This window comes from Triturus cristatus, chromosome 6 (genome assembly GCF_964204655.1).
Source record: "Triturus cristatus chromosome 6, aTriCri1.1, whole genome shotgun sequence".
In the NCBI taxonomy this organism is placed as follows: Eukaryota; Metazoa; Chordata; class Amphibia; order Caudata; family Salamandridae; genus Triturus; species Triturus cristatus.
In genome coordinates, this window is record NC_140589.1 from 1,636,775,392 (window position 1) to 1,636,798,736 (window position 23,345).

The 23,345-nt window shown below is 45.8% G+C and overlaps 1 protein-coding gene across 6 annotated transcripts in view; it reads left to right on the top strand.

The window, feature by feature from the left end:
* The window catches only part of THADA (THADA armadillo repeat containing), a 1,526,823-nt gene that overhangs the window by 87,257 nt on the left and 1,416,221 nt on the right, over positions 1–23,345 (top strand). For all 6 annotated transcript variants that reach the window (XM_085612787.1, XM_085612792.1, XM_085612789.1 and 3 more), the window contains 2 exons: positions 7,108–7,238; positions 19,658–19,806. In XM_085612787.1, the coding sequence (XP_085468913.1) occupies positions 7,108–7,238; positions 19,658–19,806 (280 nt within the window). The remainder of the gene's footprint in view (positions 1–7,107; positions 7,239–19,657; positions 19,807–23,345) is intronic.

Here is a 23,345-nt window from a genome sequence, read left to right on the forward strand (position 1 = left end):
CTTGGCCTTCCGGGGGGGCTTTTAGTTGTGGGGGGGGATTTTAATGCGGTGGTATCTGGGTCTGTGGATCGTCACCCCCCTAGGGACCTCCCCCGGGCACAGGCATGGCTACCCGGCCTCTTGGATACATTTGGATTAGTGGACTGCTGGCGTTTAAAACACCCCACGCAGCTGCAGTACACTTTCCACTCGGGAGCCCATGGTAGTCTCTCACGACTAGACTATGTCCTTGTTCCGGCGGCCTATGTTGGGAGGGTGGGAGAGGTGCGCCATTTGCCACGGGGTATTTCGGACCACTCCCCGCTCCTACTGCACTTTGATGTCTTTCCGAGGGGTGAGGGTAGGGTGGTCCCGATCAATCCTTGGTACCTGCGCGACCCCACCATTCGCGCTGAATTGATTAAATCCCTTCAGCGATATTTTGATGAGAATGTGGGGTCTGTGCCTTCGGCTGTACCGCTATGGGAGGCCTTCAAGACAGTACTCCGAGGGGAGGCCCTATCCCTTATTTCCCACGCCCGGAGGCGCGAGCGGGAGGAGGTGACCCGGATGGAGGCTGAAATAGCCGAGTTGGAGGGTAATTTAGAAGGTGGGGTGACGGATGCCGCATTGCATGTCCTCCAACTCAAGCAAGCGGCCTATAGGGCCCTCGTCACGGAGGCGGCCAGGGGCCTCAGTAGAGAGCAACAGGGGCGACTGTATGATGTGGGTGATAAGGCTGGTAAACTTATAGCGTGGTTGGACAAAAAAGAGAGAGCGAATCGTGTGGTCCCGCTGATTGAGAAAACGGATGGTGTGTGTGTAACTGAGCCAGAAGAAATTGTCTCCTGCTTCGCGGATTATTTCCGTGGGGTGTATTCCCCGGTGTCTCCCTGCTCGGAAGAGGATTCCCGTGCCCTGCTCAGTGATATCGCGCTGCCGTCCCTTTCCGGGGATGACAGGGTGTCGTTGGACGCCGCTCCCACCTCCGACGAGATCGCCCTCGCCATACGCTCGGTCGCTTCCGGCAAGGCCATGGGTCCGAATGGTCTCCCTATCGAGTTGTACAAGTTGCGACCGGATACGCTGGCACCCCACCTCCGGGCTATGTTCCTGGCGGCACACTCGGTGGGCTCCCTCCCGCTGGACCAGCGTCTGGCTACAATCGTGGTCATCCACAAGGAAGGGAGACCTCGGGACCGGGTTACATCCTATCGGCCCATTTCGCTACTGAATGCGGAGCCCAAGATTCTCGCCAAGGTACTGGCCAATCGGCTGGTCGGTGTGGTGGGCGATTTGGTTCATCAGGACCAATCGGGCTTTATTCCCCATCGCAACACAGCCCTTAATCTGCGGCGTTTGCACGGTGTGCTTGCACGTGCCCCGTTCATGCGGGAGCCGGCCATTTTGGCGTCCTTAGACGCCACCATGGCGTTTGACACGCTTGAGTGGCCATATATCTGGGCGATGCTTGCGAAGTTTGGATTCGGCCCAGGGTTCATCAGTTGGGTCAAATTGCTGTATTCGGGCCCATTGGCGCAGGTGGTGGTGAACGGAAGAGTGTCAGCTCCGTTCGAGCTGGGCCGGGGCACACAGCAGGGCTGCCCCTTATCGCCGCTCCTCTTTGCACTTGCCTTGGAGCCCCTGGCGGAGCGGCTGCGGTGGGAGCCTTCCATCCGTGGTCTCCGCTGGACCCCTGAGTATGAGGACCGCGTATCCCTATACGCTGATGACATCCTCTTGTACCTAGCTTCCCCACGTAAATCACTCATAGTACTGGTTGATGTTTTGCATTCATTCGGTCGTAACTCCGGTCTGGTCATCAACTGGGCTAAATCGTGTGTGTATGTTCTCTCCGGGGAGGCTCCTATCCTCCCGCGGGGCTGTCCGATCCAGGTCGCCCCGCAGGGATTTAGGTACCTGGGTGTCTTCATTACTCTGGACCCGGAGGCTCGGTATGATCGGAACTTGCTTCCCCCCCTCCAGCGTCTGAAAGAGGATGTCGCGCGCTGGCGGCGTTTGCCGCTTTCGCCGCTCGGCCGGGCGGCATTGTTTAAAATGATGTCGCTGCCGCGTTTCCTGTACGCGTTGCAGAACACTATGGACCTCGTCCCGGCGCGCTACTTCCGCGAAGTGGAGAGTTTGCAGCGCCGCCTGTTCTGGGACGGGAGGCCACGTATTGCCCTGGCTAAGCTGACGCTCCCATGGTATGACGGGGGGATAGCCCTCCCGGATATTAAACGGTATTATTGGGCCTCCCAGCTAGCTGCGATTAATCAGGGCCTATATGGGCCAGCCTTAAACCCGGCGTTTGAAATGGATCGGATGCTACTTCCAGGTGGTGACCATAATCGAGCGCTCTATTCTAGCGCGCCCGACGCTCGCCTAACGGGCCCCACGCGTGTCATGGTGCGAGTGTGGCACGCGGCCAATGCAGCTATGGGGTGGAAGGACCGTCTGACCCGGGCGTCACCACTATATGCGTCTGAACGGTTGGGCTCCTTGTGGACCTCGAAGGGCTTTGAGCGGTGGGACTTAATAGGCATTAGCAAAGTGGGGGATCTCTGGACGAGGGGAGGATTTAAAACGTTTGAGATGCTGCAGACGGAATTTCAGTTGCAGGGCAGCGAGTACTTTCGGTATTTGCAGGTCCGGCATGCGCTGGGCTCAGTCTTTCCGGACGTTGCCTCCATCCCGGAGTGTTCCCCCCTGGAGGATAGAGTGCTGGACGGACACGTCCCTGACAGCACGATCTCACTGATCTACAAAAAACTGATCAACGACCGCTCAGACTTGTTGATTGCCCTTCGTGAGGCTTGGGTAGCCGATGGGCTGGAGCTGGACGACGAGGACTGGATCTCCGCGGTGGCCTCCCCGAAAGAGGTGGCCATACCGGCTCGCCTTCGCTTCGTCCAGCTCAAGATACTCCACAGGGTCTACATGACGGGGCCAAAGCTCCTGCGTATGGGCTACGCTGAGGACGGTTTGTGTAAGCGTGGGTGTGGTGCGCTGGGGACTTTTCTGCATATCTTGTGGGAGTGCCCGGAGGTGGCGGGGTTCTGGCGTGGTGTGCATGAGGTGCTGCGAGTGGTCACGCATGTGGCGCTGTTGCCCGAAGCGAGGAGATGCCTGTTGAATGTGTGGGAGCCTACCGATTACTCGGTGCCGCAGACGTGGTGGGCGACTCTGGGGTATATGGTTGCCAAGCGTGATATTGCCCAGCTGTGGGGATCCCAGAGGCCCCCGACTGTCTCGGCCTGGAAGGAACATATGGATTGGTGCATGTTTCGGGAAAAGGTGGTGTATGTGGCGAAAAGTAAGCCTGCGACATGGGTGAAAGTGTGGGGCCCCTGGAACGCCTACCGCGGGGGAATCTGTGCTCCACCGTTATTGCCCGATCCGTCGCCGGCCCCGTCCCCTTAGCCAACTCATCCCCCCGGTACCTGGGCATTAGGTGTACCCAGCCCTAGTTCTGATCTCTCCCCCCTCGGGAGATTCCTATGGATGGCTAGGATCCCCCCTCCAGGGGAGCACGTGTTGCTATTTCCGATTGAGGATTGCCTTGTGGGTTTGTTTGTATTTGTTGTTCTTTAAGTTTAAAATGGAACCGTATAGTGGGGTCTGGACAGTGTGGCTCGCAACGATGTTACCTCCTGTGCATGCTCGGCCGCAGCACCATGTGTTTTATAAATGTATATCGTATGCTCCTTTCACTGCTAGCGGCCGGCCGGAAGGTTGTAGGCCCATATTTGTATATTTTTTAGTCTTGTAATAAACGGTTTAAAAAAAAAAAAAAAAAAAAAAATCACCTAATAACATAAAATTAGAGGGCGCACTGGCTAGGTTAGCAGCCATATCAGGCAGTAGTTTACACAATTGACCCAATGAACCAGGAGGGCGATAAATTAAAATACCTGGCAAAGTGAGCATGGGTGCGAATCCTATCGTAAATGAGAGGTTCTCAAAGTCTGGTAACAGACCTACGGAAATGCGGCAGGTAAGTTGACTTTTATAAATGATGGCGATCTCGCCACCTTTACCTGAAACCCGGTCTAGCCCGTGATAAGGTAACCTGGAGGGAGGGCTTGAACAAGTCATTCACAGTCATTTGCAGTTTAGCTCACTGCTAATAGGTTCAGGCACATTTTTGCAGTTTAAAAATCAAACCAGTAAAGGTTCCTTCCTTAGAAAGGATACTAGACAGAGCAGGCTAACTTTGCTCCAAGTAAACGTTGGTGCCTATATGACTCCACAAAAAACAGATGGCCCCGGGTAGCCGCAGCATTGGGAGATATCTTCTATCAGAGAGGCCCTGGAGAAGTAGTGGGGCATGGTTTGTCCTTGTTGTTTCTATGTGAAGCACCAGCCTTCTGTCTTGCACCCACTATTTGAACAGAGATAGCTGAGGACAACCCTCGCAATGGTTGCACAAGAAATGATTACGTACAGCTCTGCACTTAACATTATGTGTTTGCCATCACTGAAGGTTTGCAAACATTTCTGTTTGTTTAAAATGGTAAATGCAAAGCGGTTTGTGGTACTAGGGGGGCTGGACCTTATTTACACAGGTTGCTAGTAAACGCAGTACCTCAGAATTATAGAATTACAGTCAACAGCCATAATTTAAGTAAAAGCATCAAGCTTCTATTCCCTCTTGATAAATTAGGGTGGTGAATTCCACCTTGAGACTTTGGGGCGGTAACAAGTTTAGGGTCTCCCCAGTTCCATTGCACTTGAAGGATGTCCTTGGGTGCACTAGATGTGTTGGGGTTGTTGCTCAGCTGCCCCTAAAGGAAAAATATGTGGGTACAAAAGAAAAATGTGTGATGGACAACTTAGTGCTGCAAGCTGGGAACTTTTTTTTTTAGTCTCTCTCCCAATGTCCAGTCTGTGGTCATTCATTCTGTGTTTGGTGAATGTTTGTCCGTGCTTTACTTTTGAGACCATGGTTAGATAGTATTTCATAAAATTTAGTTTTCCCAATCTGTGTGTCCCAGCAGTTCTTCACATCACTACACTGTACTCCTTATTTTGGCACTACTTGTGAATAATTGATAATTTCACTTTTAATGTTTGGTTCCAAACTTTGTTCCCATCGAGTGGGATTGGTGAAGTGGCACTGTGCGTGCAGTCCAGAGTGCACCGCACACTGTCAGCGGCTCATTGTTTGCTTTCAACAGTGTTCTGCAATGTCGAGGAGGCTATTCTCACTGCCCTTTTTGTATTTAATTGAACAATTACTAGCATTTAATTTGAGTTTGTCACCAATAGTTGTATAAAATTGATCTTAAAAGTACACAAATTCACCAGTTAAGATGTTTGAACAAAACACAGAACACTCAACACTGGTTTTCTCCTTCTTATTCTGGCAAAATGAGAGCCAGCCAGGACATATTTTTGTTGCTCATTTGTGTCTATGTTTGACTGTGTTCCCCCTTCTTATGCCCTACCTAACTAACCTGTTGTCAACAGCTCCAAAAAGCATTTGGAGTCTCCGTTTGTGTGCTCAGTTGGTGATTTGCTTTGAAATAATAAAAAAGATCTGATCTGAGACAATTGTATTTATCTAAAGATATCTATGTTCTGAATTATTCTTTTTCAATATGCAGCCATCTACTTCCTTATGTTAGTCACTAAGGGTTTACCATGGTATTTGTGGTCATACCAAACTACTAATCGGTGCGTTGGGATAAGAGAAGCGTAATGATAGGTGGGAAGTGTCTGACTTAGAAAGACATCATCATCTTTTTAAGAAAGTCTGTGACCTTAAACCAAGACTTAAAAGTCTGAATGCTAAAGTGAATACCATATTTAATATATGTTTGTACAAGGTGTCGGAAGAGTCGCCCTTGCCTTTGTTAGTTAAAGTATGACACTACAGTTTACCTCAAAAAGAAGAAAAAAAAACTGCCAGGAGCAAATAGGACAATCAGCCCGGGATCACCCCCCAAACATGAGCAGGTGGACAGGCAGTGTCTTATGTATTTTTACATTTTGTGGTCGTGTTCAGGTGGCAGCCTTAGTGATCATCACACCGCACTGAATTACATGTATGTGTACATTTGAAATACGGTGACTTGTTACATATGTGAGTGTTTAAACAATGTTGGTCGGGGATTTCGATACTTCGTTCTGTTTTTTTGTTTTAGTCAGTAGTCTTGGCAACCTTAACTTCCGCTAAAAACCTGTTTCGGGTACTCATTTAAATGTATTTCTTTTCAGTATAAAATGTCTGTAGATCCAGCATTTCCCCTTGCTCAGTGACATACTGTAATCATATTTGTGCGTGTATCCTGAATGGAATATGTAATAGAATGCGGTATACCTTAATGCCATGTTTGATGTCTAAGGGCCATATGAATGAAGCATTTTTCCAGACGCAAACTGGCCGGATCGCAGAATCGACCCATTTGCGACCAGGAAAATGCTTTTTGAAACGTACAAAGCCCAAATAACTTGTTACTGAATCGCAATTTTGGTTTTGCGATTCGGTATTTGGAAGGGGCGTGTTTAGGCCATCCTTTCCAAATACCGAATCTCATTGGCATGTACAAATGTCTTCTGGCGACAATGCGGTCGCAAACATTCGCACTTTACCACCACTCAAAGTTGGTGGTAATGAATTCACATATTGGGAGGGATCCGCAAGGGACCCCTTTGTAAATTTTGGGATAACACTTTTTAAGAGCAGGCAATGGTCCCACGGACCACTGCCTACTCTTAAAAAATCAAAAGAAGACGTTTCATTTTTTATTGTTGATACACATCTGTTTTTTTTTGTTTTTTTAATGAAAACTGGTTGCATTTCAGCAAAAAAAGACCTTTATTCAAAGGCAATCACAGACATGGTTGTTTGCTCACCTCTGTAGTCTACCATCCCTTTAAGGGCTATGATTTCTAATGGGTCGCAAACTGCGACCTACCTCATTAATATTCATAAGGTAGGCCGATTTACGAGCCACTTGGAATCATAAGTATGAAACAAAACATAAGGAATAGCGATTTCCAAATAGTGATTCGGATGGAATTTGCTATTTGGAAATCACTATTCCTAGTGTTTTTACATCCGCCCTAAATTTACTTGCAAATAAATGTAACTATAACCATTTTCTGCTTTTTTGCCCCCAGGTTGCACCTTTACTGGAGGAGCTGCACAAATCCTCTGTCTGCCATGCCATGATTCAGAATTGTCTGGAGGTTTTAACAATGATGTATTTTTCAGTTGATTCAAAGAACCCATTGAAGAAGGTGTTATCCAGGTATATTTAAATATGTTCCCATTATGCGGTTTCAGCCATTTCAAAACAGTGTACTTGTCTAAGGCAATTTCAAGCTGTATTTTTACCTTAAAGAAAACTCCTCGTCTAGATTTCTATTTACCAAATTATTTCCTTTTGTGGTTTGACAAATTCAGGGGCTGCCATTTTTCGGTGACTCCCTTCTTTTAAAAAATGTTGTTGAGTTATAAGGTGGGTGTAGGCTTAAGGTAAACTATAGTTTTTAGTTAGTCTTAAAAACCGTAGGACTGAGCTTTGATTATTTTAGCACAATGATTGCATCACAGAACCAGAAAGGAGGCCATTTGCAGGAAGGAACCTAAGTATGCATTCTGTTTCTATTATATCATGAGGTCTCCAAATTACGTCCCCCAGTCCACATCTGGCCCTCTACAAGATTTTATCTGGACCACAACGACTTTAGTATTAATAGGCTGAATGTAATTTCTCTGTTGTTTTTCAAAGCCTCGGATTCCAATGATCAAAGAGAAATATATGTTCGAGGCATATGAGCTGCAGATTACACACTTGTGCATAGATCGCCATCTGGTGTTGGGCCCGGATGTTTGCAGTTGTTTTTCCTCTTGGAAAGTCTTTGGAAGTCACGAGGTCGGTGACTCCTCCTTTGGATCGTATTGCACATGAGCTTCGGTTCCATCCTCAGATTGTTTTTTTCCGCCATCGGGCTCGGATGTGATCTTCGCGCTCCGGTTCCGAACAGGTTTCCAGTTCAATCGACGCGCAATCCTCCAAACTCGGCGCGGCTCTTATCGATCAAGACCTTCGATTCCAGTCGTCGACGGCGGCCTTCGGGCCTACCCAAGCTCCGGTCCTGACTCATGGAAAGGACTCCCTTCAAGAAGTGCCCTCGATGTGGGTCCAAATTCCCCCACACCAATCTCCACGAAGTATGTAATCTCTGCCTCTCCCTTGAACACGAGGCTCGAGTCCTTCCGGTCCAAGAAAACTATTCGAGACCGAAGAGCAAGAAGAACCATGGCACACTCGTCAACGGCGATTCCAGATGACATCTTCGGAGAGGGCGTCGACGTTCCTGAAGAACACCACACCGACGAGGGCCTCGTCAGCGCCTCTGAAGCTGACGATTCAGATGTGGAGGACATCACTCCGGCACAGAGGGTCGTGAGTACCAATTTGCCCCTCCCCCACACGCTCGCCGGTACCGAAAAAGCCTTCGGTCACGATTTCGCCTCCGGGCCTAGGTAAGACCAAAGACACTGCTTCCCACACTGCACCTTCGGGACCGGTAAAGAAGCCGATTAAGCCTTCCGGTGGCTCGGGCTCGAGCCAGCCCACCGTCGGTGCCGACAAACACTCCTCCTCACCGACACCGAAAAAGAAAAGGCCTCCTCTTCGGCACCGAGCCCCATACCGAAACACTCGGTGCCAAAACCCAGTTCAACCTCCTCGGTACTGACTCCATCCCCGGAACCGACAAAAGCACACAAGGCCACCGACACCGAGATCTCGAAGCCGAAACCCATCTCGGCACCGACCAAACAAAAAGCCCTTTCCAAGCCGCATACTTCCAAACAGGACACTAAAGCCAGAAAACCAACGGCCCGATGCCTCCGGCGCCGACGGATAAACCACCTTCAGAAGAACTCTTTACACCGGATCCCTTGCAAAAGACATTGACCAAGGATCCCAAAAGCAGACATTTGATGCTCAGCATCAAAAAGAGACCGCTGGAAAAACCTGCCCCAGCTCCACCTCCAAAGAGGAAGGACTCTGCTACCTCACCTTTCAGAATACCTTCCCCACCTCTTCCACCCCCTCCACCTTCCCCCCTCCACCTTCTCCTTCTCCACCCCCTCCTCCTCATTCCCCAACACCCCCTCCGGATGATGATGATCATGACGACACATATGATGACATGACGGACGTGCCCCATGACTTACCTACAGGGGACCCCACTCCCACAGGCTCCCCAGACCCATGGGACGACTATAACATCCCCGACATCCCTAACGTCCCACTAGATGATCTCTATCCTTCGAGACCATCCCCACCAGAAGACTCATTGGGGTTCAACCATTTACTCCAAAGTGCTGCACACTATCACGGGGTAGATCTCCATACCGACCCCATGGAGGAGGATTTCCTCCTCGATACTTTCAACACCACGCATAGGGCCACCTCCATACTGCCCATGCTCAAAGGAGTTATAAAACATGTGCCAGAGGTCTTTAAAGACCCCGTCAGAGCCAGGGTCATTAACCCGCGCATTGACAAAAAATACAAAGCCGCCCCTACAGATCCCTCCTACATCAGAGGGCCAGCACCACTAGATTCCCTGGTAGTGTCCACAGCACGAAAGAGGGCCAACTCCCAGGCGTCAGGCGAAGCACCACCACCTGACAAAGAGTCAAAACTCTTGGACGCATCCGGCAAGCGCACTGCATCACAAGCTGCCAACATATGGCGTATCGCCAATACACAAGCGCTACTAGCAAGATATGACAGGGCCCATTATGACGAGCTAGAAGCCATAATGCAACACCTCCCTGACAAATACAAAAATAGGGCAAACAAGTTAATTCAGGAGGGCAAAACCATCACTAATACCTCCATCCGTTGTTCCCTAGATGCAGCCGACACCGCCTCCAGGGCCATCAATACTAGCGTCCTCCTCCGTCGCCATGCCTGGCTCAGGATCTCAGGATTTAAACCAGAAGTACAAGCTTCCATCCTGAACCATCCCTTTGACCAGGAACATCTGTTCGGCCCAAAAGTGAATGAGGCCCTAGAAAAGATGAAAAAAGACACGGACACGGCGAAATCTATGGAAGCCTTACAATCACACCCTCCCAGGCGTTCCTTTCGCCGTTCCTCCTTTCGGAGCACATCCAGAGGCTACTCCTCTAATACCGCTTCCACTTCATATTAAGCCCCTACCCAATCCACCTTCACAAGGGGTTACCAAAGAGGCGGCTACAGGGGCAACAATAATAAAGGCAGAGGCAGGACAAACACCGCCCGCTCTGCCTCCACACCTACCCAATGACTTCCCTCCACTCCCCCCAGACCATCCCACTCCGGTCGGGGCAGACTCCGAAATTTCCTTCATGTCTGGGCTACCATCACCTCAGACAAATGGGTAACACAAATAATTTGGTCAAGCTACTGCCTAGAACTAATATCTACCCCCCAAAAAATTCCACCCAGACAACGCCCAATGTCACAGGAACATCTAACATTACTAAAGCAGGAGGTAATCTCCCTCCTACAAAAAGGGGCGATAGAACACGTTCCTACCAACCAATGAAATCTGGGGGTTTACTCCCTATATTTTCTCATACCAAAAAGGGACGAGACACTACGGCCCATCCTAGACCTCCGGCCCCTAAACACATACATACACTCAGACCATTTTTACATGGTAACACTTCAGCAGGTATTTCCCCTGCTCTCCCAAAATGACTTCCTGACCACTTTAGACCTAAAAGACGCTTATTTCCACATTCCTGTACACAACGCTCACAGGAAGTACAACACACGCATGCCACTATCCAGCTACTTCACCAACTGGGCTTCACAGTAAACCACGCAAAGTCCCATCTGCAACCATCCTACATGAAACAATACCTCGGTGCCACCATAGACACCTCAAAAGCGCTAGCCTACCCCAGTCCAGCCAGGATTACCAGCATTCAGGCTCTATGCGCAAAATTTATAGCACAACACTCTCTTCCAACTCGGGTGTTTATGCAACTAATAGGGATGATGGCCTCTTGCATATTCATAGTACCTCACGCAAGACTCCAAATGCGTCCTCTCCTAGAGTGCTTAGCGCGCCAATGGAACCAGGCCCAAGGTCAATTAACAGAACAGGTGTTGGTAGACGGTCGTACCCATCGCTCTCTGCAGTGGTGGACCACCACAAACCTTTCCAAAGGTCGACCGTTCCTTGACCCGGTTCCTCAGATAGTACTCACAACGGATGCATCGCTCTCCGGCTGAGGAGCTCACCTACTACATCACACCATGCAGGGCAGATGGACACCTCAACAAAAGTTACTCCACATCAACCATCTGGAGTTACTAGTCATATTTTTAGCCCTAAAATCTTTTCAAACACAGATTTCAGGCAAGGCAGTCCTAGTCCGCACAGACAACATGACAGCCATGTACTATATACAAAAACAAGGCGGCACACACTCTCCACAGCTCTCTCAACTAGCACAGAGCATATGGAGATGGGCCATACCCCAGAAAATCTTGCTCCTGGCCCAACATGTCCCAGGAGTCCAAAACACTATGGCCGATCTACTCAGCAGACAAACACAACAGATCCACGAGTGGGAACTACATCCATAAGTTCTTCACCCGTAATTTCAAATATGGGGGCATCCACAGATAGACCTCTTCGCCACCCGCTAAAAACACCAAAGCCCATGCTTCGCCGCCAGATATCCACACCCATTGTCCAAAGGCAATGCGATATGGATGAACTGGTCAGGCAGATTTGCGTACGGTTTTCCGCCTCTCCCTCTCATTCCATTAGTGGTGCGCAAACTACAACACTCCCTCACTCTCATCCTTGTAGCTCCAACTTGGGCCAGACAACCGTGGTACACCACACTACTATCTGTAGTACCGCACCAAAAGTTGCACCTCTCTCCACACCTCTTAACCCAGAACCATGGCGAGATCAGGGACCCGGACCCAGCTCAGCTCAACCTAGCAATCTGGCTCCTGAAATCCTAGAATTCGGTTACCTCAATCTTCCCCCTGACTGTATGAACGTAATCAAAGAAGCTAGGCGACCCACCACTAGAGCGTGCTACGCCGCCAAGTGGAAACGTTTTGTTGTCTATTGTCACAACAATACCATCAATCCCCTAGATGTGTCCATTCAACACATCATAGGCTATTTACTACACCTACAAAGATGCAATCTAGCCTATACGTCTATTAGACTGCACCTCACAGCCATAGCAGCTTATCTACAAAACAGGCAACATCTATCACTTTTTAGAGTACCTGCCATCAAAGCCTTCATGGAAGGCCTTAAAAGAATAATTCCCCCCAGACTGCCACCCTCACCTGTGTGGAACCTAAATATCGTTCTCGCCAGACTAATGGGGCCTCCCTTCGAACCTCTGCACAAATGTGAACTTCAATTCCTAACATGGAAAACCGCTTTTCTTGTAGCCATCACTTCCCTCAGAAGGGTCAGTGAGATACAAGCACTTACCATTCAAGAACCTTTTCTCCAAATGCACCATAACAAAGTTGTTCTCCATACCAACCCAAAATTCCTCCCTAAAGTAATTTCTCCCTTTCACCTAAACCAAGCTGTAGAACTACCAGTATTCTTCTCGCAACCACAGCGTTGCAGAGAGAGCTCTTCACACACTAGATGTCAAAAGAGCCTTACTCTACTACATAGAGAGAACACAACCTATCCGTAAGACCAAACAACTGTTTGTCTCTTTCTCCCCACCACACAAGGGCAACCCCATCTCCAAGTCGGGAATAGCTAGGTGGATTGTCAAATGCATTCAGATTTGCTACCACAAAGCAAAACGAACACTATCCGTTCCCCCTAAAGCCCACTCTACACGTAAAATAGGGGCTTCAATGGCTTTTTTAGGGAACATCCCATTAGATGATATCTGCAGAGCAGCTACATGGTCAACACTGCACACTTTCACTAAACACTATTGTGTAGATGTGCAAACTAAGCAACAGGCTAGTGTAGGCCAGGCTGTACTCAAAACATTATTTCAAACCACTGCAACAGATACGGGTGGTCGCCGCTAAGGATGGGTACTGCTAGGATGGGTACTGCTATATAATCTATGCACAAGTGTGTAATCTGCAGCTCATATGCCTCAAATGGAATATGCTACTTACCAGTATGCATCTGTTCCTGGCATGTAGAGCTGCAGATCTACACACGCCCACCCGCCTTCCCGGCTACCTTTATCTGTTCCAGTTGATCTTATTTAGATACAAAACACATGGGCATCTTTCCTGTTATTACTACGCTCCATCTTTCCCTGTTTTCGAAAAACAATCTGAGGATTGAGCCGAAGCCCATGCGCAATACGATCCAAAGGAGGAGTCACCGACCTCGTGACTTCCAAAGACTTTCCAAGAGGAAAAACAACTGCAAACATCCGGGCCCAACACCAGATGGCGATATATACACAAGTGTGTAGATCTGCAGCTCTACATGCCAAGAACAGATGCATACTGGTAAGTAGCATATTCCATCCAATTCCTTGGGCAGGCTGTAAGTGACAGCAGAGCCTCTTGAATCTTCTCTGATATTTAAAATGAATTATAAAATGCTGTTAAGTAATTGATTAATTTGTCAGAGAATTTGCTAACGTTTAACATTTTTACTTGTTCTATATTATTTTTCAGTTTAAGCACAGCATTGTTTCTTTGTTATTGTCATATTTCTCTTTTGTTTTCTTTGTGATTGTCACATTTCTCTTTTGTTTTTAATCATATTATGCTGATTACAAAAAAGATCCAAGTAAACCTTATTCATTCATTTAAATTTTATTTATTCATTTATAAAACTGATTTATTTGTGCCTGCTAATATTTGTAAAATATACGATGCAGCCCTCGTATTGAAAAGTTTGGAGACCCCTGTGCTATATAAACACTTGAATAAGCTTTCTGAAAAGAAGAGCCTTCACAGGTTTCTTTGAAGTTTCTTTGTAGATTTATTGATAGAACAGCATCCCAGCAGAGAGCAACTTCCCTTACATCCAATGGCTCTCTTCAACTGTCCACATAGAACCTTCCCCGTGTCATTCTACGAGTAACTAGGTAACAATTCCATGACATCTACTAGCTGGAGATCTCTACATATCTCCCTTTTTATACAAAACAACAAACACATGTAAAACAAGATCATGAGAATCCAAAAAGATTAATAAAATTAACATTTTGTTTATCTAATAATACATAAAATAAATGTACATTGAGAATTAATATTCTAAATTCCGCTTCAAGGAAACATCCTATGGCTTTGGCACTTTACAAACATTTCCTAAACTCCACATTGTATCATCTTCCAATATCACAATATTGGATTTCACATTTTTGACTTGTAAAGGTCCCATATATTTACTTTCACCTTTACGGACCCATTCAGTCTTCCGCACCACAACCCAATCACCTACATGCAACGTTATCTGTTTAACTCCCTTTCTAGAATTATACGCATCCTTCATCTTTTCTTGACCCACTTCGACTTTCCTCAACATTTCCTCACAATCAACCCATATCTTATCCTTCTTACATAACCAAACAGGACATTCTTTTTCACCTGGTTCTCTCCCTTTAAGGGATACAAAAGGAGCTATCCCAGTGGTGGAATGGGGAGTAATCCTATGCACCCACATCATTTTCTGCAACTCCTCCCTCTACGACAACCCATTCGCAAGGGATAACTGAATATTGTCCATTATTATACGATTAACCCTTTCCACCAGACCATTAGCTTGAGGTCTAAAGAGAGCTACCTTTTCATGAACAATACTCATTCTTTCTAGATACTCTTGCATCTCTCTTGAAACAAATTGTACTCAATTATCGGTCACTATACTACCTGGTATACCTTCCTCAAGAAAAATCCTTTCAAGAAACTTTATTACGTTGTTAGTATTAATCTCTCCCATTGTCCCTATTGTAAACCATTTAGAATAGTAATCCACTAAAACTAGAATGAATCTATCTCTTAACCCCAACGTATTCACTGGTCCAATAAAATCCATGGCTAACTTCTCCCACGGTCTTGATGGAAATTTTGTACACTCCAATGTGGGTTGACGTACCACTTTAGATTTATCACTGTTTAAGCAATATTGACAATTTTTTACCAAAGCTTCAACCTCTGAATCAACTCCAGGCCACCAAAAAGATTCTCTCACCCTTCGTTTTGACATTCCTTGCCCAGAATGACCTTCATGAATTATGTCAAGAATATGTTTTCTCACATCTCTAGGGGGTACAATTTGCCATCTTCTCATAACATTCCCATTGCTTAGGCTTAGTTCTTCTGTAATCTTGAAAAATTCCATAAGTTCCAAATCCTTGCTATCTTTAAAATTCCAGCCACTAATAATTTTACCTTCTACCCTTTTTAATACAGAATCACTTCCCATGGCTTTGCTCCATTCCTCAGGCGATAAAGCAACAACATCAATTTTGCTAATAAAATCGGTATTTGTGTTCACACAGATTTCGTCACACTCTACATCTAGAGGCATTCTCGATAAGTAATCAGCAACTACATTCTTTTCTCCTTTAACATATTCGATCTCGTAATTAAATTCCATGACAGACAATAGCCATCTAGAAATTCTTGGGGTTATACTCCCTTCCAACCTTCTCCCACCTGTGATTTATTGATAGAACAGCATCCCAGCAGAGAGCAACTTCCCTTACATCCAATGGCTCTCTTCAACTGTCCACATAGAACCTTCCCTGTGTCATTCTACAAGTAACTAGGTAACAATTCCATGACATCTACTAGCTGGAGATCTCTACACTTTCTTATGTATTTTCCCCATACAGCCTTGAAAAAGCTCAGAATCATACATGCCGGAGCAAAACATGTACTGGTAGATTATACGCAAAAATGGAATTTTCCCCTAGCTAGTAAGTGGAAAGTGTAATACTGTCAACATGTTTCATGCCCTGACTCTGATGATCAGACCAGTGAGTCCATACTATACAGAGTTGAACAAACCCCACTAGAGGAGCTACCTCATTGACTTGTTTATTTACTTACACCATGTGGAGGGTGGGTGTAGGACCTCATTAAACATATCTCCTCGCCCCCCTATTGATTATAGGGTAATGCACGGATAGACATACCCAGAGGTTCAATAACTTAGACTGTCATAATTTGTGCAGACAACCAGATACCCCTAGATGAACACCTTTAGTACACCCAAAAGGGAGAGCCATATAACTACACATACATTGGCGAGCTAGATCTTCTGTAACGAAACACAAGCACAACAGAGCACCGAGGCCATAACCAACACCGGACTCCGAAAGCAGTACAAGAGTAAATTGGAGAAATGCACTCTAAAATATCTATTAACATACTGCAAGCATTGGTAAAGCCAATAGATCTGGCGTGTGCCAAAAGTGCCTCTTCATCGACTGGTGAATTTGTGTGCTTGGTTTCTGGTGTGTTCTTCACAGCTCTTTTTCTAATTTTAGAGTGATGTCATTTTTATTACTGAATGTATTTAGGCCGCACATTTGGAGATGCAGATTTCCTGTGCACCTGCTCCAATTTGAGGGTCAACTGTCGAAAGCAATGTCCCCCCCCCCCCCACCCTCCCTTCACGAAAGAGCTAGTCTTATCAAAGGAGGAAGGAAATGCTTTCTCCACATCTATGACTGCAGCAAAGGTGTAAATGAAAATGTTGATTTTTCTTATATTTACCTCCATAAGTTGGGAAAAGTTTCGCCTCCCCCTAAGATTAGTATACCCAGTGTCCCCACTGATGTATTTAAAAGGTTTTGCCTTCCTGTTGTCCAAGCATTCTAAATGTGGAATGACAATCCTGCCTCTACCACCACAGACATAGATAGGTGCACATTCCATTGTTATTGGTACTATTGCTGTCCTGTTGAAACTACTGTCATTGCTACTGGTTCTAATAATGATGCTACCAGACTATCCAGTCCCCCTGCTAGTAGTTATGCTTGGTTATTGGTATTTTACAGTGCACAATGTGCCATTAGGATGGCCTAATGGCATGGTCTGATACCTTTGAGGGCACTGGCTGCCATTGGTAGCAGTCATGCTATTAGCACTGGTGCTAGACCTACTACTCTCAAAAGGATATGTATTGCAAGCACTCTTATGGCTTATGTTACCCCTGGTGCTACTACTGATTCTACTACTGGTTCCTCTAGTTCGGACAACTACGAACACCAGTAGTGCTTCTGCTATACCTAGCCCTAAGTGCGCCAGGTATGCCCAGACGTGGGTCCCGGGCTCACTGTGCCACTGGAATCAAGCAATCCTGGCTGAAGAGGGGTGAAACCCCGAAACCGGTCCTAGGATGCTTGTTTCCGGTCCAGGGAGGACCTGGCTTGGCAATTTGGGCTGCACTGTTCCCATGAGGCACAGGGTCAAGACTGATTTGCATATGGCCAGGTCTAAACTGGGGTGGCATGTTGAGCAAAAGAATGATGGATTTAACCCAGATCTCTTGACTGGGGGTGAATGTTTTGATTTGTTCTGCATTCCGTCCATCAATTATGTGTCTTTTGCTTTCTCACCCTAAGTGCGCCAGGTATGCCCAGATGTGGGTCCTGGGCTCACTGTGCCACTGGACTCAAGCTATCCTGGCTGAAGAGGGGTGAAACCCCGAAACTGGTCCTAGGATGCTTGTTTCCGGTCCAGGGAGGACCTGGCTTGGCAGTTCGGGCTGCACTGTTCCCATGAGGCACAGGGTCAAGACTGATTTGCATATGGCCAGGTCTAAACTGGGGTTGCATGGTGAGCAAAAGAATGATGGATTTAACCCAGATCTCTTGACTGGGGGTGAATGTTTTGATTTGTTCTGCATTCCGTCCATCAATTGTGTGTCTTTTACCTAGTAATATTACAGCTTCTACTGCTAAAAGACGCAGTGCTAATTTGCACCAGTAAAAGTTTTGTGTCAGTAGTAGTTGAATTACCAGTGTTTGCACTATAGGCGGCACTCGTAGTGGTGTGACTTGCAGCAGCGTCAATATTAGGAGTACTAGTGGTACCAGTAATAGCAGCTGTATTGGAGGGTCTATTAGTGCTTCCGACTTTAGTAGGATGCGTAATATTGGATCAGGAAGGTCATTGATGTCTGAGGGAAACAGCCTTTACAACAAGGTTTTTACCACGTTGTACCTTTACCACACATTTTTTACCACATAATGTTTTTAGAAGTCATATTTTTTACAAAGTATGCCTTTACCACGCATTTAAGGTAAGTTCATGGGTATCGGGGTCTCCCCCCACAAATACATTGTTTATATACATAAAGATATCTATAAACAATGCTTGGTAAAGACATACGCTGTAAAAGCATATGTGTTCTTAATAAAATGCAAGGTGAAAAATGTGTTGTAAAGGCATGCAGAGTATTTCCCTGCGGTGTTCCGTCATACAGCCGATGTCTGATGGGTTGGAAAATCCTTCTCTGCCATTTTCTAAGGTACATTGAGTAGATCTCTATGCGGTGTTAAGATATTGTGGCTGCATAGTGGTGGGGCTAAAGCTTTTGAAGATAATACGGTACAGTGGGGGAATATTGCACATAGTGTTCAGGGAGCAAGGGCCTCTGAGAGAGGTTTTGATGCTGGTATAGTGTTCATCAGGAAACTGGTCGAACCCATGGTTAAATGTTAATATTCTGAAAAAACTGAAACTAAAATCGTGTTTATTTATACTTTTGAACCATAAAACAAACCCAGACACAAACTCGTACTACATAATTACATAGCTAACATTCATCAAAAAATTGCACCGTTCTAAACACATGCAAGAAAAGTTGTTCCTAATTATGTGAAGTTTGAAGTTAGCTTAAGCTGTGCTCTCTTTTTGATATCATATATCTCCCTCTAAAGTATTGATCTATTTTCCATATTGTGAGGAGATGCAACTTGGCTTTGAACTTATTAGTCCAACTGAGCAGGCTTTCTAAAGGGTTTCCTACCCACTAATTAGCCCTTTTAATAGTCCGGCTTGGCAGCCGAGCTGTCGCCAGACAACTATGTGAGAACCACCAGTAGAGGGACTTTGGCTCCGCCCATGTTAGGAGTCAAGAGTACATGTTTTGATTGGGCAGAAGGTATGGCTTCCTCAAAACGTGTGTGCCCTCTTCACAACTGTGATCATTTTGTTTATCCTGCTGCCCGAGGTTGAACATTCAGGGGCACACACATATCATTGTACTGCTATTAAAGTATCTTGGGTAACTGGATGATGTATGGCGTTCTTCTCTGGCAGCAGCATAGAGGGGAAAATGCAGTCATTAACGTAAATGGATTTCTAGGTCTGGCTTGATAGTGCATTCATAAGTTTTGACCTATTGGCATTGCCAATGCTTCCGCCATTTTCCTTTGGGCAGGTGGACACTAGGAAATACCCAGAGCTAGTTTGTGAAAGTGAAACCTGCATAATGTGCAAGCATTGCTGCGAAATCCATATTCTGTCATAAATATTAGTGTATCAAATATCGCATCTTTATTTTGAAAGCAATTAGGCTTCTGACCATATGTGTGTTTCAAGGCAGATTTGCGTTTTGATTGACAGAAGTTGATAGCACCACTTGTAAACTTGTAACATTTCCTTCTCTTTCATTTGTGTTTTAACTTTTCTCTTTTCTCTTTTCTGTGCTATAGCTCTTTGGACAGCCTACACCAGCACTTTAGCACAGGAGCTCGTTACACTTTCACAAGCTGCCTTCGAGAAGAATTGCAAACTACAGACCCTTCACTGCACAGACGGGTGCTGGATAATCTTTCGAGCTGCACGGAGAGCTTCACTCTAGGTAAGCTCTTTTGTCACAGTGAAAGATCAGGGTGCTGCATGCTTGTCAGTAGCTCCAGGGGCCAGTTGCTGCTGCACTTGCCATGCCACCACGGCCAATTGAGCTTACAATTTTCTATCTGCACAGCAACAAACAGTCCTGGGAAAGAAATCGTTTTCTGTCTATAATTTCAACTCTGGTTTCTAAGGCACAGCATTGGCAGTGCCACCTGAGCGACTATGCTGCTGCCCATTCATGTATGTATATGCTGGATACCCTCGCGCACAGCACGTGTGACAAGCAGCGTTTCACAAATCCACCTTTGTTTACAAAGCCGCTTTACACTGAAAGCGTGACACTTTCAGTGTAAATCCGCTTTGTAAACAAACTTCGATTGAAGACTACGAGGAGTGTTGTTTCATTTATTATTGACGACGGAAGAGTTGTGATATATATATATATATATATATATATATATAATCACCAGTACACTAAGAATCCATAAACAACAGTGACTTCTTCTTGTATCTTTCCTTAAGATTTCTTTTATTCTTTCGTTAAGTATTTTTTTCAGTACAGCAAGCAGCCTCCAAAACTGGAAACAGCCAACACGTGTTTCGCGCCCCAATGCACTTCTTCAGGGCTCTTAAGTATAAATCCTTTGGTCTTCCTATGCCTTTAACTTTGAAGTACTTGTTAAGTGTTAGTAATCTCCTTTTGGTCTCTACCTCCTGTTCTAATCACATTAATTTTCTTAGGTCATTCTCATCCACAATCATTCAGTGCTTATTTTCCCTTGATAAGGGTCGTAGAGCTGCTGTCAACCTGCGTTGTTCTCGTCTGAATCGAATTGTGCATACTTAAAGAAAGAATACAAGCAATCTTAAGGAAAGATACAAGAAGAAGTCACTGTTGTTTATTGTTTCTCTGTGTACTGTTGTTTATATATTGAAAAATACGATACTGGTGGGGACCAGTAACTGAGATAACCAGTGCCGGGCGCTATTCCCCGAAGTTGAGATATATATATATATAATCAGGTAGATTTCAGGGCAGTGTAAGGGGATGGGGTAGTTTAAAGGTGTTGGGGTAGCGGAAGTTGTGGTGCAGGGATTTGGGCCATAGGGCAGTATGAGGGGAATGGTTAGTTGGGTTTGTTTTTAGGGCTGGGAGGAGGTCGGGTTAGGTTTTGATAATGGAAGAGGTTGGGGTAGTTTAAGGGACAGTGCAAGGGGTTTGGGGGTGGTCAGGGTAGTGTAACTTACGGTGCAGGGATTTAGGCGATAGGGCAGTGTGAGGGGAATGGGTAATTGGGTAAGATTTTAGGGTGGGGTGTGGTGTAGGTTTTAGGGCAGTGGAAGGGGTTGGGGTAGTTTAAGGGACAGCGAGGAGTGTCGGGGGGGAGGTCGTGGTAGTGTAGGGTTTTAGGCCTTAGGGCAGTGGGAGGGGAATGAGCAGTTGGGGTCGTTTTTAGTGCTGGGGTCAGGGTAGGTTTTACTGCATTGGAAGTGGTTGGGGACAGCGCAGAGGCGGTGGTGAGGGGGTTGTGGGGAGGAGGAGGCAGGGTAGTGGCGAACCTAGTCACACATACACCTTTACCATTCATGCCTATAGCACGAAATTTTGTGGTAAAGGCATGCATGCTAAAGAAATGCGTGGTTAAGACGCATTCGTGGTTGGGCTGTGTGGTAGAGGCACGCGTGGTAAAACCCTTTGTGCTTCTATCATATAACCATTACAGCCTCAACTGATGTTGCTGTTGATTCCCTAAAATATGGAGCATGACAGTTAACCAAAAGAAAGTATCATCGCTAGTATCACTCGCTTCTTCCCTTATTTTTAATGTTCTTATCTGAATATCCTGTTTATGTGAGCAACCTGGGCCCTATTTCTAGCGTTTGGGCCTGTCTTCAAACGAACCCCTCACATTGTTACTCCTTTTGTTGTTTTTAAGCATTCTTTTAATTGATGACCAGATAGAATTAAAGGAGAGAATAACTTCTGGGCCCAATTTCATCCTCCAGGCTGGCATATCTGTTAGATTTGCAAAAATCAGTTCAGACACGACCTTTGAATTTTCAACTCCTGCCCATGTAATTTTTGATCCATTTTCTCCAGTAGCTTCAGTATCCTGGCTGACACCTTACTCATATTAGGGGCAGAATTCAATTGTACCCTAATTAAATTGTGGTCACTCGGGCAGTTTTGGGTAACTCCATAACCTTGAGTTAAATGAATTAGGCTATCTGAGGCCATAATCAATAGTGGTGTTGGCTCCTCTCCCTGTAAATGGTGGGATAAGCTGTGATGCACAGGATCCTAAATCCCCTGCAACCTTAAAAATGTATTTCATGCAGAGGGTATTCTGAGCCCCCCTGTAGTGATTATCCAAAAAATGAGTCTGTTCTCCCCCCCTCTCCCCCCCCCCCTTGTCTACTGCACCACATACCTCTTTTGGGGGGAATGGACATAAATGAACATTGAAATCCCCTGCCCAGACGATGTATACTTCTTTAGTACTGGAGGATAAATACATCCCTAGATCAAAGGCGTCTGTCACACCCACTCCACGAATATTAAAAAAATTATTGTAAACATTTATCATCGAAAACCTATGTCCTCACAGAAAGACCCAAGCTTAAAAGCTGATAGAACTGCGAGCTTGAATTAGTATACATTGTATTCTCTGGTAAGAAAACAGCCTAATCTGAGACTAAAGTTGCTAGGCCACCCTTCGCACTTCCTGACGGGGATGGAACTGCTGGAGTGTTAAAGGGTTTGAACACTTCCACAAAGAAAGTGTCAATAGACCATGTTTCTTGTAGTTATATAAAGTTAAACCCTTTAAGCGGAATTAACCAGTCACCGTTATTCAGCTTGTTCCACAGCCCGGCTACATTCCATGACGCTAAAGACAGCCAGTCCTGAACGGGGGGACCATCCTGGGAAGTATTTTTGCAATTAGTAAATGGAACTAGCCCATGATTGCTCTGTTTCCCAACAGTTACATTGTTGGCTGAGTTTTTATCATTTCCGATCTCTACTTTACTACGTCAGTCTAGGATATTAATTGTATTTAGGCAATAATAGTGGTTATAGGTGTTCACACAATAGTGGGATCATTACTTACTATCCTCATGATGGTCGCTCATGATTTAGTGGAAACCGTGGGTCTATTGAAGAAACTGAATTGGACAATTTTCTTCAGGGGGAAGACTGTTGTATATGATTAAAGGTGTTCAAGATGTAACTTACAAAATTTGGATTTCGAGAACTAACAACTATACAGTCCCCCCTCCTCTCCCCCGCACCCCTCCCCCTGGAGTTTTCGATTTTCCCAATCCAGGGAAGTCTCCTTCCTATTAAAATGTTCTTATACAATCTTTGTGTTGACCCATTGAAAGCCAGCGAACTGTCTTATTTTTTCAGCAATGAATATTTCTCCTATTGTGTATGTGATAGAGGTGGAACATCTTTTAAAGTTAGGACATAAAGGTTAGCATCAGGCAGGAATTGCAACACCACATTAGTGTGATAAGTGTTATTTTCTGGTTACAATG